This window comes from Nestor notabilis, unplaced genomic scaffold (assembly GCF_000696875.1).
Source record: "Nestor notabilis isolate BGI_N333 unplaced genomic scaffold, ASM69687v1 scaffold19412, whole genome shotgun sequence".
NCBI lineage: Eukaryota > Metazoa > Chordata > Aves > Psittaciformes > Psittacidae > Nestor > Nestor notabilis.
The window spans coordinates 22525-36581 of NW_009918104.1; the positions used below are offsets into that span (position 1 = coordinate 22525).

The 14057-nt window shown below is 43.2% G+C and overlaps 1 protein-coding gene across 1 annotated transcript in view; it reads left to right on the top strand.

Moving 5' to 3' along the window:
• FASN (fatty acid synthase) overlaps positions 1–14057 on the top strand; it is a 36341-nt gene that overhangs the window by 16427 nt on the left and 5857 nt on the right. Inside the window, exons 19-36 of the mRNA XM_010009552.1 lie at positions 138–317; positions 524–727; positions 2091–2401; positions 2542–2928; positions 4839–5003; positions 5191–5309; positions 5414–5568; positions 6360–6563; positions 7562–7712; positions 8198–8376; positions 8957–9076; positions 9232–9354; positions 10950–11170; positions 11394–11595; positions 12446–12597; positions 13069–13160; positions 13313–13464; positions 13752–13994. Coding sequence (XP_010007854.1) covers positions 138–317; positions 524–727; positions 2091–2401; positions 2542–2928; positions 4839–5003; positions 5191–5309; positions 5414–5568; positions 6360–6563; positions 7562–7712; positions 8198–8376; positions 8957–9076; positions 9232–9354; positions 10950–11170; positions 11394–11595; positions 12446–12597; positions 13069–13160; positions 13313–13464; positions 13752–13994 — 3360 coding nt within the window. The remainder of the gene's footprint in view (positions 1–137; positions 318–523; positions 728–2090; positions 2402–2541; positions 2929–4838; positions 5004–5190; positions 5310–5413; positions 5569–6359; positions 6564–7561; positions 7713–8197; positions 8377–8956; positions 9077–9231; positions 9355–10949; positions 11171–11393; positions 11596–12445; positions 12598–13068; positions 13161–13312; positions 13465–13751; positions 13995–14057) is intronic.

A 14057-nucleotide genomic window follows, 5' to 3' on the forward strand; every position in this document is an offset into this window, starting at 1 on the left:
CTCCAGTGTACAATTGACTACTGGAGGTTACAGGGGAAGCTGGGTACATACTGCAGAGTTTGTGTTTGATAAGCAGTGACTTCTGGCATCTGCTGGATGACAAAATCACAGTGCAGTTTCCCTTTACTCTTCTGCAGCAAGCACAGGGAAAGTTCTTTGGAACGGGAACTGGGTGACCTTCCTTGACACCCTGCTACACATGATGGTCTTAGCTAAGAGTGGGCGCAGTCTGCGCTTACCCACCAGGATTCGCTCGGTGTGTATTGATCCAGTGCTGCATCAAGAGAAGGTGTGCCAATACCAGGACAATGTAGAAGGTAATGTCTCTCATGCTTGGGCTTTTACTAGTTGTTTTGACTGCTTTGTGGATAGGCGTGTGACTTCTTAAGAAACAGGATATACTTTGGGAGGTGCCTCTTGGTTTCCAAGCTATTCTGCAGCTTCTGTAAAGTCTGACGTAGCGCCTCTGAATAAAATGCTTGTAATATCTGATGCAAACTTACATTTCTTTCCTGTCTTTCAGCTCTTGATGTTGTTGTGGACCCCTGTCTTGGTAGCCTTAAAGCAGGAGGTGTTCAGATCGATGGTCTTCATGCTTCTGTTGCACCACGGCGACAGCAGGAACGAATCCCTCCCACCCTGGAAAAATTCTGCTTTGTGCCCTATACCGAGAGTAACTGTTTGTCTTCCAGTGTCCATCTTCGTGCCTACCTGGAGCACTGCAAAGGTAGAGTGGGATTGTTCTCTTGTCACACTAGGGGAGACTTCCAGCTTGACAGAAATATATGAACAGCTTCTCTCAGACTAATTCACAATACCCAAGAAATAAAGTATTGCTCTCTGTAGGAGACTTCAGCAGGGGTCCTATGTCTGTACACTTGCTGGAAGCTAAAAGCTATTTCTGGCTGAAGTAGAAGGACAGGGCTTTGAGCAGCCTGCTCTAGTGGAAGGTGTCCCTGCCTGCGGCAGGGGGTTAGAGCGAGACGATCCTTAAGGTTCCTTCCAACCCCAACCCAAACGATTCTGCAATCTCCAGAATGTGTGTTAGGAGTAAAGCTGTGGGGAGGGGCATCTACTCTCCTATAACAACAGTCAGTGTGGTGTCAAATGGCACAACCCCTTCAGCAAGCAGAGGCACACGAATCATCTTTCAGGAGGAACCCAGCCTAGTTGCTTCAAACACTGACAGGAGAAGCCTACTTAATCAAGGCTTTAGCTTGCTTGTTTTGTTTTTCCCTGCGACGTGCCGAGATGTGTAAGGTTCGTGTCTGTTCCCATTTGGCTGTGGGCGCAGGAGCATATCCAAGGAAGGGTAAAGTGGTTTAGTGAGGCATGCCAAAAAAAGGATTGTGTTTGCTGCAAGAATAGGTTGAACTTAGTCTGTTGTGAAGCTGGTAGCCTAGTACAGTGCTGTTTGGATGGGGAGACATCCACTCAGCTCATTACTTTAAGTGACTTTTCATCAAAGGAGGGGAAGGAAATTGCTAATAATTCTGACAGTTTTACTCAAATGATGAATTTTGTTATATCTTGAGATGGCAATGTTATCATTCTGTATTGATAAAGTGTCTTCACACTCATCCTTGGATTTGGCAATAAATTCTGAAGATTTCTCTTCTTCTTCAGTGTCCAAATACTGCTCCCAAAGTTCTTTATATGCTGTAGTGGAATTTTTATTTTTCGTATTGCTGTTTCTGGTCTCAGTCAGGATAAGTTCTTTTCCATCTAGTTACAAAGCAGAAAAGCATTTTAGTATTTTTGCTTCTGTGGAAACTTAACAATTTCTTTCTACGACTCCCTAAATCAGAAGTTTTCTGTTAGTTGCCTTCTTTGAGCCAGTCTCACCACAGGTAGTTCTGGTGGTTTATACTGTCTTGCCACAAAGCCTCCTGTTCAGGACTGCAACTACCGGGCGATACATATTAATGTGAATGTACTGGATCGTGCACTATGTCTTTGTGGTTGGGCTAACGATGGAAGATGCTGTGATTTGTGGTGCTGATCAGCTGGTGTAGGAAATGGAGGCAAAGAGGAAAAGAAAAATCTTCAGAAAATTTGACTCTTGTTTTATTTCCCCTTCTATTCCTTAGATCTGATCCGGAACGTACAGGCTAAGGTGGCGGTGCATGGGGTCAAATTAGTCATCCCTGGACTAAAAACAGCAGTGGCTGCTGCAGGGTCCTCACCCATACAGAAGGGCCTTCAGCATATCCTTGCTGAAATATGCCGTCTGGAACTGAATGGAAACCTCTCTTCTGAGCTGGAACAGATTGTGACTCAGGAGAAAATGCACTTCCAGGATGACCCTCTTCTCAATGGGTTGCTAGATTCTTCAGAGTTGAAGACTTGCCTTGGCGTGGCATTGGAGAACATGACCAGTCACAGAATGAAGATAGTAGAGGTTAGCTGGAAGCCTGGAATGGAATCATAGCTAGTGTTTCTAGGCCTTCCGCTATCATGATCATGTACTTCTATTGTTCCAGTTGTAATTCTGGATATCGTTCATGTTTCAACTTGATTTCTCCTTTTCTTTTCTCACAGGCTCTTGCAGGAAGTGGCTGTCTCTTCTCTCGCATCAAAAGTATTCTGAATGCTCAGCCCCTCTTGCAGGTGGACTACATTGCCACTGACCGCATCCTGAAAACCCTTTCAGATAGTGAAACAGAGCTACAGGATGCTGGAGTTTCCATTAGCCAGTGGGATCCATCTTGCCTTCCCTCTGGAGATCTTGCCAATGCTGACCTGGTGGTATACAACTGTTTAACTGTCTTGGGGAACACCACTGAAATTGTCTCTAACTTGGCAGCTGCAGTGAAAGAAGGAGGATTTTTTTTGCTACACACTCTTCTTAAAGGAGAAACTTTTGGAGAAATTGTCAGTTTCCTTACAAGTCCAGATCTACAGCAGAAGCACAGCTTCCTGAGTGAGGTAAGCCTCCTGGAAGGGCAGATAATTTCTGTGGATAGTCTGGAGTCTGATGCTTGCACATGCTCTTGTGGTGAATGTTGAGTAGACGTCACCTACATGACTTTTCACTGAGGCCGTCTGCAGGAAAATGTAAGAAACCCTTCTTCAAAATAGGGTTGTGAATTTCCACATCAGAGATTGGGAGAGTAAACTCTTGAGTTCAGTCAGGAAAGCCTTTCTTAATGCATTGAAAATAATTCCTTGTCATTTGTGTATCTGTAGAACCTGTATGATAACACTGGCAGGAACAATTCCCTTATGGCTAAAATAATGTGCTGCATTGTTGGGTGGGGTACAGCTTTATCACTGTCGGATCCTAAAATCTTCAGTGTCAGAATATCTCTCTTCCTTTTGGTATCATTGCTGGGAGTGAGATGTTACAAACTGGTGAAGTTCTAACACTGAAGTGCTCCCACAAAGGGAAGTTTTTCTCTTGTATTTGTTTTTTGGGGGTTGGTTTTTTGTTTGTTTGCTCGTTTTTTTGTTTTCCCCTTCCTTCCTTGCCTTCCTCCCCACTTTATCTGGTCCCATAATGAGCATGTCCACTTCCTATCTGCAAACCAGTATATCATGCAGATGAACTAATGCCAGTGCTGGCACAAGAGAGGGAGATTGAATGGCTAGAGTAAGGGTAGGAACTGAGACATCATGTTCACTCGGCAGCTGTTAAACCAAGCAGTAATGGGAAATGGCCCTTCTACAGGACACATGCATTCTTCCCAGTTTGAGGGGCTATAGCTTCTCATTTCTTCTTTTGGAGTAAGAAAAGGATAGCACTTCTAATAGTTTCCTTTTTTTGCCTATAATTCCGGAGTGTAGTAGTTGGATTTTGAATTTTGCGATGACCTGGATTTCAGCTGTTCAGTTTTGCAAAGGTTTTCAAGGAGATTTGAAAAGAAAGGGTAAGTTTCTCAGCTTTGCATCTTAACCAGTGAAGGGTAAAAGGATAAAAAGAAGATGCTGAGATGCTACTGAACCTGATAACTTAAAACCTATTTCTGTCATAAGTGTCACTAGCCTGGTATTAGCAAATGCTTTGGATAGGATACATGCAAGTTGAATACACCTTCTCTAAGGAAAATGATATGACACAGGCAAGAGTGAGCAGGGCTTAATACAGTTCTTGAAGTTTTCTAGATAGTGACACTGTCCCTAGTCCTTGATACAAGGGATCCTGCTGTAAAAATCTTCTGCTGTTTTGCACCTGGCATATGAAAATGATGCTTTTCTAAGAGCCTGCAGTCATCTGCATTTCATTCAGACAGTGGAGCTTCAGTGTTTCTGGATATGCCATATGTGCATTATAACTGGTTTTCTGAAACGCCATTTCATTTAACTTAAGTGTGTAGATGCTTCATGTTTCCTCTGTCACACTTTAGTTTTTCTGTTGCAGACAGGGCTTATGTGGCTTAGACTGGTAACATCTAAGCTCAGTGTTTCCACTTCTGTTATTTTCTGTGTTGGAATCTGTATGTTGTGTTTGACTGTGGAAGTGTGTCTTACTGCTGGAATTAAATTCTAGACACGTTCAGTATCCTTTGGGGTTTGACAGCATGGTCACTGCTCTGCTTTTTGCACACCTGGTAGCGTGCTAAGGCTAGTTCCCTAACCAGGGCTTCAAGATACTTGTACTACTGCTTTCTGAGAATCTTATAGGGAAGGAGTAGTCTAGACATGGATAAAATACTATTATGTTAATCAAATAAGTATGTGTACTGACAATACAGATTTCATGCAAAAGCAAGAAAGAGGTGGACAGTGCCTATTGTTCTTCATGAAGCCGTCTTTGAGGAGACTCAACATGAAGTATAGACGTGACTTGTGTTTTTAGTTGACTTTCCTATTAATGGTTGTTTTACCTGATTTGACAGGCACAGTGGGAGGGCTTATTCAGCAAAGCCTCACTGAATGTGGTTGCTATGAAGAAATCGTTCTTTGGCTCAGTTATTTTCCTGTGTCGCCGGCAAGCCCCTGCCAAAACACCCATTTTTCTGCCAGTAGATGAGACCCATTTTGCGTGGGTTGAATCCTTAAAGGTGAGAGTTTGTCTTGGGTATCTGAATTTCTAAATCATTAAATTTTCTAAATGAGATGTTTAGTCATGTTAGAAGTGTATGTTCAGTTATTTTTCTTAAAATAGAAGTGATTCATCTCTGCCTGAAGATGTGAGGGCTATTTCCTTTCTGTGGTTGCTAGTAAAACAGTTTGGGGCTTGTCTTGTAGGAGGTCTTGGCTGACCCATCAGAGCAGCCGGTGTGGTTGACTGCCACCAGTTGTGGGAACTCTGGAATCTTGGGAATGGTGAACTGTCTCCGCCTTGAAGCAGAAGGCCACAGAATCAGGTTCGTAAGCATGTCTTTGAGTCTCAGTTGGAGGTGAGATACTTTGTGTTAGCTTCTTTTTAGGCTACAGCAAAACAAATAAAATGACAACTCTTGGCTTCTAGATGTGTGTTTGTTTCCAACTTGAACCCTTCATCAGCTGTCCCACCCACGAGTCTCTCTTCCCTGGAGATGCAGAAGATTGTTCAGAGGGACCTTGTGATGAATGTGTATCGTGATGGAAAGTGGGGCTCCTTCCGGCATCTCCCATTGCAGCAAGGTAATGCCTTTTAGGTCTGAGGATTATTTGCAGGGTCTTGAGTCTGAATGGACTTAAAATTGAAAATTAGTAGCTACTGTTGCTACAACTATTTTTATTATTATTTTTTAAATGGATAGTTTGGAATTCTTCTGCTCCAGCTCAGAGTGAACAGTAGTATACTCTGGTGCCAGCAAGAGGGACGAGCCCTTTAGAGTATGGGTAGTATTGCAGGGTAAGAAAGGGCTTTCTGGAGAGCAAATGGAAGAGGAGGTAGCAATTACACAAGGAATTTACTCATTCTGGAAAGTGTGTGCCTGTATGAATGTGTGTAAAGTTTTTATTGTAGAATCGTAGAATCAACTAGGCTGGAAAAGACCTTTAAGATCATCAAGTCGAACCATCACCCCAGGACTGCCAAGGCCACCACTAAACCATGTCACTAAGGGCCTCATCTACATGGTTTGTGAACACTTGCAGGGACGGTGACTCCAGCACTGCCCTGGGCAGCCTGTTCCAATGCCTGAGCACCCTTTGGGGAAGAATTTTTTCCTAATCCTCATCTAAACCTCCCCTGGCGCAGCTTGAGGCCATTTCCTCTTGTCTTGTTACTTAGGAGCAGAGACCAACCCCACCCCTCTGCAACCTCCTTTCAGGCAGTTGTAGAAAGCAGTGAAGTCATGCGCGAGCCTTCTCTTCTCCAGACTAAACCCCCTCAGTTCCCTCAGCCATTCCTCGTAAGACATATTCTCCAGACCTATCACCAGCGTTGTTGCCCTTTTCTGGACCTGAAATTGTTCCTTCTTCCGCAGCACAATCTCAGGAGTTGACAGAATATGCCTATGTAAATGTATTGACTCGTGGAGACCTCTCATCTCTTCACTGGATTGTCTCCCCACTTCGACACTTCCACACAACGAATCCCAATGTTCAACTCTGCAAAGTCTATTATGCATCTCTCAACTTCCGGGACATTATGCTGGCCACAGGAAAGCTTCCTCCAGATGCTATTCCTGGTGAGTTAAAAATACACTAGAAGAAAATGTGGTTTTCTATTACTCTTCTAAAATTTTTCACATAATGTCCTGAATGTTATGCACTGGGTAAAGTGTATATCAGGCTTTGTTTAGCACAAAAGCATGCTTTTGAAAAGGAAGTACAATCCTGCTGCAGTACGTCCAAAAACTCCTCTAAGTTCTACTTCCAGTTGCAGTCCCATTTTTTCATGTGGCAATGCTAATAAACCTCGCTTGAGGAAACACTGCTAGCCCCATTGCACAGGTACCAAGTGTGACGTGCAAAAACTTGGCGGAGGTTCCAGAGAAGGGAAGGTACATACCACAGTGAAAATGGTGAAGTTCTGTGTTGCCGTGCTACTGCACATGGTTTGCTTTTAGGGGAGAAAAATGCCAAGTGAAGTCATCTCCGGTCTACACAATGAATGTGATAATATCTTGCCTCATTGCAAGTTAAGAATTAATGCAATGTCTGTTAAATGGTTTTAAAGCTCTATTTAAAGGAGAGGGGGTGAAATGTGTAAAAGGTGCATTTGGAGATTCTTACGGGTGACTTGACTAGGGCCTGATTTCCTTTCACGGCTTGAGATTAGTCTTTGCCTAAAGAGTTAGTGTTTGCAAAAGAACAAGGTATCACAGTATATTTTTGCTGTGATCATGTATGTATCATTCTTTTCCGGAGGAACAAAATTGCCTCTGAAACAAGAAGTTTCCATGACGTTTCTCAGATGAAAACTGGAAACTTGAAGCAGTATCATCAAGGATAAAGAGTTAAGATTTAATGAGTCCAAGTCCTTTTCCACTACTTTTGTAGCGAGAAATTAACTATGGTGGCTTACAAACTGTGTGCATAGTAGACAAATCGCAGCACTTTTTCTGTCTGGGGGTTCTAACTTTCGGGGCCTACTGTGGTAGTACATTCTTGACCTAAAAATTCTTGACCCAAGGGATTTCTAGAAGAGAAATAGCCTTTGTAAAAGATGATAATGTTCTTTCAGGTAACTGGGTTTTGCAGCAGTGCATGCTGGGCATGGAGTTCTCAGGACGGGACCTGGCTGGAAGAAGGGTGATGGGATTGCTGCCAGCAAAGGGGCTGGCTACAGTGGTGGACTGTGACAAGAGGTTTCTATGGGAGGTGCCTAAAAACTGGTAGGTCAACTTCTGTCTTCTGGTATGTGGTTAAGATTTGCCTTCCTGCCTGAGGCTGATGACAGCCCTCATCAGAACAGAGTACTGCACAGTGGGTAGATTCCCCTCTGGGAAATGATAACAGAGTCACAGAGCTGCTCTCCTGAGCAGCTGTAGGATTTGGCTTAGATTCACTGCAAGAGTTGAGCATTAGTTTTTGTATAGTGGCTTGCATAGGTTCTCATCTCTTTCTTAGGCCCGTAGATCAAAAAGTGCAAATGTTTCCCAGTCATGCAGCAGACTACCACAGCTGCCAAGAGTTTCATCCTTCTGCAAAAATATTTCGATAACTAAGCAGTAACATAACCAAACCCAAAATCCCAGTGTATGCATGAGCTATCTCAGCAGTTTAACCTTTCTGTTGAGGGAAAGCCAGTTTCATCAGGAGACTATAGTAGTCTTTTCTAAGGCTAAAGATACCTTTTCTCTTTCACTTTGCTGGTTAGGACTCTGGAAGAAGCAGCTTCAGTGCCTGTGGTTTATGCCACTGCTTATTATGCTTTGGTGGTTCGAGGCGGTATGAAGAAGGGTGAGAGTATCCTTATTCACTCTGGCTCGGGAGGTGTTGGCCAAGCAGCCATTGCCATTGCCCTGAGCATGGGCTGCCGTGTCTTTACTACTGTGGGTGAGTACTGAGGGTCCAGTGTCACAGGGGAAAATAAAATAAAATTTATATATATAAGAAGTAATAATACATGAGAGAGGAAATTGTGTGTGTTTATATATAAAAATACATATTTATGTATGTACTTTTTCCTTCAGTATGATCTTTATAACTTTGATCAAGTTTCTAGACTGAAAATGGGATACATGGTAAATACAGCTACTGACTGTGCTTGAGACTTCAACAGCACGGACAAATTTGTATACGTCTGTACACTATATGATGAAAGCGTGGAAGAAGATGAAGGCTACTTCATTTTAAATTCAGTAATGTGGTCAGAGAATGTCTATCCCTTGCAAGGCTTGGTCTGTTTCTAGTCCTTGCTCTAGATCATAAATGAGCAGTAATAACTAGACAGCCTTTGTCCTAAGGTTTGACACCTTGAGAGCCTGAGAGCTTTGAAACAAGGGCTCGATGGCTGCTCAGACGTAGTCCTTGGGAAAAGACTTGCAGATGAAAATGGTCTGTTTCATCATCTAAAAAAAACAAACGCACACAAAAAAAGAGCACTGGCATCATTCAGCCTTTCTTCTACTTTCAGGCTCCACTGAGAAACGTGAGTATCTCCAAGCAAGATTCCCACAGCTGGATGCCAATAGCTTTGCCAGCTCCCGAAATACTACCTTTGAGCAGCATATACTGCGACTTACTAATGGAAAAGGTAAGAGCAAGAAATATTTTTTCGTCCTTTTGTCAGCTATGCCTCATGCATTTGCACTTTACTAAAGACAAAGTGAGTCACTAGAAAGCAGGGTTAGGCTCTCAGCAGAGTTCAGAGTTGAGTTTATTAAATACTTGCTTCTCCTTTCATTGCAGGTGTGAACCTCGTGTTAAATTCCTTGGCAGAAGAGAAGCTCCAAGCCAGTTTGCGTTGTCTTGCTCAACATGGGCGCTTTCTGGAAATAGGCAAATTCGATTTGTCTAACAACAGTCAGCTTGGTAAGGTGGGGCATTGGGAAACAGATCTCATTAGGTTAAAGCAAACATGGCAGCGCAACCTGTATTATACTATCTTAACACAGCCTGATCTTCAAATTTAGAGAAGCTTTTAGCTGGAATACTTGTTCCACTTTTATCACTAATGATTTATGTAGTCTTTCAACAAATACCTTTTGGAGGAGCATAACACATGGAAAATAATTATCTTCCTCAAAGTCTTTGTTTAAAATCAGTGTAGGGCATGTTGCCCATAGTGTTTGAATAGGAAAGTAGTATGAAACAGCATTTATTTCACATGGCACTGTTTACCACTGTGTCTGTTACGTTACAGATTTCCTAGATCTGTTTGACTTAGAAACTTTTTGGGATGTCACATATCCATTTGTCATAGATGAGTGCACTGTAAAACTTAGCAAATAAAGTTCATAGCTCCGCAAGCTGCAGTTTTGCCCTCTGTTTTGGGTGAACTTAATTAGTGAAAGTTATTGGAATTTTTGAGATAACTACAGAGAACCTGATCTTGAGAGAACCTTAATTTGTTGTTTTGCTAAGTATCTGTGCCATTTTGTACAGAATGTGATAGTTCCAGTTGGTAGGGACCTGCACATTTGAGTACCTTCCCACTGTTTTTAAATTGAGCGGCCCAGAACTGCACACAGAACTCCACACGAGGCTGCACCAACGCTAAATACCTCAGGACAGTCTCCTCTTGCCTGGCTGGTTCTGCTATGTCTGGCACACCCTGGGATGCAGTTTGCCGCCTTGGCTTCCAGGGCACACTGCTGGCTCCTATTGAACCTGCTGCCAACCAGCCTTCTCCAGTCCCTTCCTGCAGGGCTGCTCTCCAGTCACTCCTCTCCTAACTCATACTTGTGTCTGGCATTATTTGGTCTCAGGTGCAGAATCTTGCATTTGTTCTTGCTTGTTTCCTGTCACTGATGAATGCCCAATGATCCAGTCTATCCAGACCCCTCTGCAAGGTGTCTTGTTTCTCAAGAGGGTCATCAGCACCTGCTAGTTTTTGATGGCATCAGGGACAAGCTTTAACTTGATTTCTCTTGGATGGGAAAACAAATTCAAGTGTTAGAACGTGATGTATTAGTGAAAATTAACAAGTATGTTCTCCTGTGTAGAATGGTTGCATATAGCAAGTGTTGACAGTCTCTTTTCTTGTTCTAATTACATTTTGAGAGATCCTAGCATTTTGGAAAACTTCCTGTGAGGAAGAATTTCCTGTGGAGATGGACAAGGATGTACATGGGGTTCTTGCTCCTCTATGACTAACTCAGCTGTCACTGGACACAAAAATGTCCTTTTCAGTATCAGACTGACCATGTTATAGCTTGTCCTCTTGATACACACTTTCTGTGAGTAGAGTTTCTGTTAAACTGGTCTGCTTGTAAGAGAACAACCTAATTAATACAGCGTTTAGAGAGTATATGCAAGAATGAGTTTGGGAAATGTAAAATTCTAGCAACTGCTTTACTCTTCAGTCTTACTCTACTGACCCATAAAGAAATGTTTCTGAAACAGATGACCGACTCTGTTTTGAAATGTCAGCCAGCACCAGGTCATAACCAAGTTGCTTTTTCTAGGAATGGCTCTCTTCCTCAAGAATGTGGCATTTCATGGGATCCTACTAGATGCAATCTTTGAGGAGAACCAAGCGTGGGAAGTAGTATCAGAATTGTTGAAGAAAGGCATCAAAGATGGTGTCGTAAAACCGCTGAGGAGTACTATCTTTAACAAAGATGAGGTAGAAGCTGCCTTCAGGTTCATGGCACAAGGAAAACATATTGGCAAAGTTATGATCAAGGTAATGAGATAACAACTCTCATTCGCATCTTCTGTAGGTGACTGTATTGGGTATTTTGATCCGGTTCCAGCTGAATATCTGGGACAGCACCGGGTGGTTGTTCCTGCTGCAGACACCGTAACCAGTGTTCCCGGGTGGCTGGAGGGGTGGGCCTGGCGCGGGAGCTTCGGGGTGGGCGTGCAGGGGCAGCTCATCTGAACTGCTTTTTTCTGCACGGGGGCAGGTCCAGGAGGAGGAACTGGAATCTCCTCTCAGAAGGTCTGACCCGGTTAAAATCTCTGCCATCTCCCGAACCTCCTGTCCACCTACCAAGTCTTACATCATCACAGGGGGCCTAGGAGGATTTGGGCTTGAGCTGGCACAGTGGCTAGTTGAGAGGGGAGCGCAGAAGCTTATACTGACATCTCGTTCTGGCATACGGACTGGTAAGCAAAACAGGGACCAGGACTGCCTTTCAGTAGACCGAAACTTGTCAGGACAGTTTAAAAATGGAAAGAACTATCAGCAACTAAAAGTGTCTTGATCTCTTCTTCTTTTCTGTCATGCATGTATTCTCTCACTTGAAACAAGCCCCTTTAATTCCAGAGGAGGAAGTAATGTTTCAACTTCTTTTTCAACTACATCTTCCCTTTTATTTTTTTTTTTTTTTGTTTATGCTTCCCAATTCTCAACCCATTTTTTCCCTTACCCAGGGTTTTTTCTGAAGCCTTAATTTTTACTCCCTCTACAAACTCTGTATCTTGTTACCTCACTGACTTGTTCAGTGGCTGTAGCATGGGAGATCACATGCCACAAGGAAAGACCACACAAAACTCTGTCTCTCAAGTTTTGTGTGGATGCTTACTTTTGCTCCTTCAGATAGCTGATCTGTAAAGATGTGCCCTATTATCTGATAACATCATTAAGCATTTTTATTCAGTTTTAAGCCATTAGTTTGATTACAGTTGCAGTATTGAGATTTCTTACCAGTGGTAGCCTTTTCACTGTTTCTTCATACAAATTCAGTCAACATAATTCCATTGACAAGTTCACAATTGCACCACTTGTGCAAACACATAGATCAACTGTTTCTACTTCTCAAGTTCTGGTTGTGTTACTGTAATCTGTTGCCTTACTCTAGCTGTTCTGTCCAATTCTCTGCTTGTAGCTGAATCGGGTATTATTTAGCTATTCACTTCCTGTCTAGTCAGAAAAGAATAAGGAGCAGGTTAACCAAAGCCCTTATGGTTTGAATGCTTCATCCCAGGCACTGTTCACCTTTATTTTTTTTTGTAGGCTATCAGGCTGATCGCGTTAGACAGTGGAAGGCACTGGGAGTCCAGGTTTTGGTATCTACCAGTGATATTGCAACACTAGAAGGAACACAGCTGTTGATAGAAGAAGCTTTGCAGCTTGGTCCAGTTGGTGGCATCTTTAATTTGGCTGTGGTAAGTAACAAAAATGTTCAGGACTTGTAAGAGAGAACAGACATTTGAGTGGCTTTTTTTTACTGAGGGTAGGCAGGCTTCATACAATTTTAGATTGCCTCTCTGTGTTTCAAAGGGCACTTTGCTTTGGCCTTACCTGGTGGCTAAAGGTAATGGGTCTGGCCCCTTGACCTGGGAAGCAACTTGTCAACTGAACTCGCTGGCCAAATACAAATGTTGCCCAAGACCCCTGGGGACGAGAAGAGTCCCACACAGAACTTGACAGCTGAAGGCTGCAGTGGCAGTACTGAAAAAAGCAGACTTACCAAAAGCCATGTTGTCCTAGTCGTATTTCACGACTTCAGGGCATGTCTGTACTGTAAAACTACACAAATGCATTGTGTAGTGATAGCCTCTCATATCTTAAACCATGTGGCAAATTTAAACAGGAAAATGCACCTCTTTGGTTTTTTTTCCCTCCCCTCTCCCCAGGTCCTGAGGGATGGTATGATTGAAAACCAGACCCCAGAATTATTCTGTGAAGTCAACAAGCCCAAGTATTCAGGCACCCTTCATTTAGATTGGTAAGTGTCTGTAGAAGGGACAAACACGAACTGCTTTCATGGTCACGGAGCTGAGAAGCGGTTTTGAAAACTGAAGTCTTGCCGTAGTCTTCCACAGTGACAGAATTAGCAGGCTTTTCTGATGGGGTTTCTCTCTGCTGCTCTACTCCAAGGGTGACTCGTAAGAAGTGTCCAGACTTGGATTATTTTGTTGTGTTCTCCTCTGTAAGCTGTGGAAGAGGAAATGCTGGGCAAAGTAATTACGGCTTTGCCAATTCTACCATGGAGCGTATCTGTGAGCAGCGGCATCACGATGGACTCCCAGGTAAGGTGACTTTACTGATTGCACAGAATAATCTTTCTCTCCAAACATCCAGAGGAGAACCAGCTCACCAGAAATTTGTGCCCTTGTCTGGAACGGTAATGAATGTCGAAGGCTGTTACCTCTCCTAGCTGTTACCCCAAGTCGTTCATGTGTGAATCAACACTGACAATTTTAACAGAACAAAGGAAATGCAGGCCTTCACTTAGCTGGTTTTTAACTCCCTTTTGTTGCTGCCACATGCTTTAATTAGTTGCTTAGTATGTTCTTTCTTCTGATTTCTTCTCCAGGCCTGGCAATCCAATGGGGAGCCATTGGTGATGTGGGCATCCTTCTAAAGACAATGGGAGACAGAGAGATTGTGATTGGAGGAACCCTTCCACAGCAAATCAGTTCATGCCTGGAGGTGCTCGACATCTTCCTGAATCAGCCTCATCCTGTCATGTCTAGTTTTGTCCTAGCAGAAAAGGTCTCTGTGAAAACTGAAGGAGGCAGTCAGCAGGATCTTGTAGCAGCTGTTGCTCACATCCTGGGTAGGTGCTCTCAGACAAGCACTGCTGGGCAGAGTCTACCATCTCAATGCTTTTGGAAAGAGT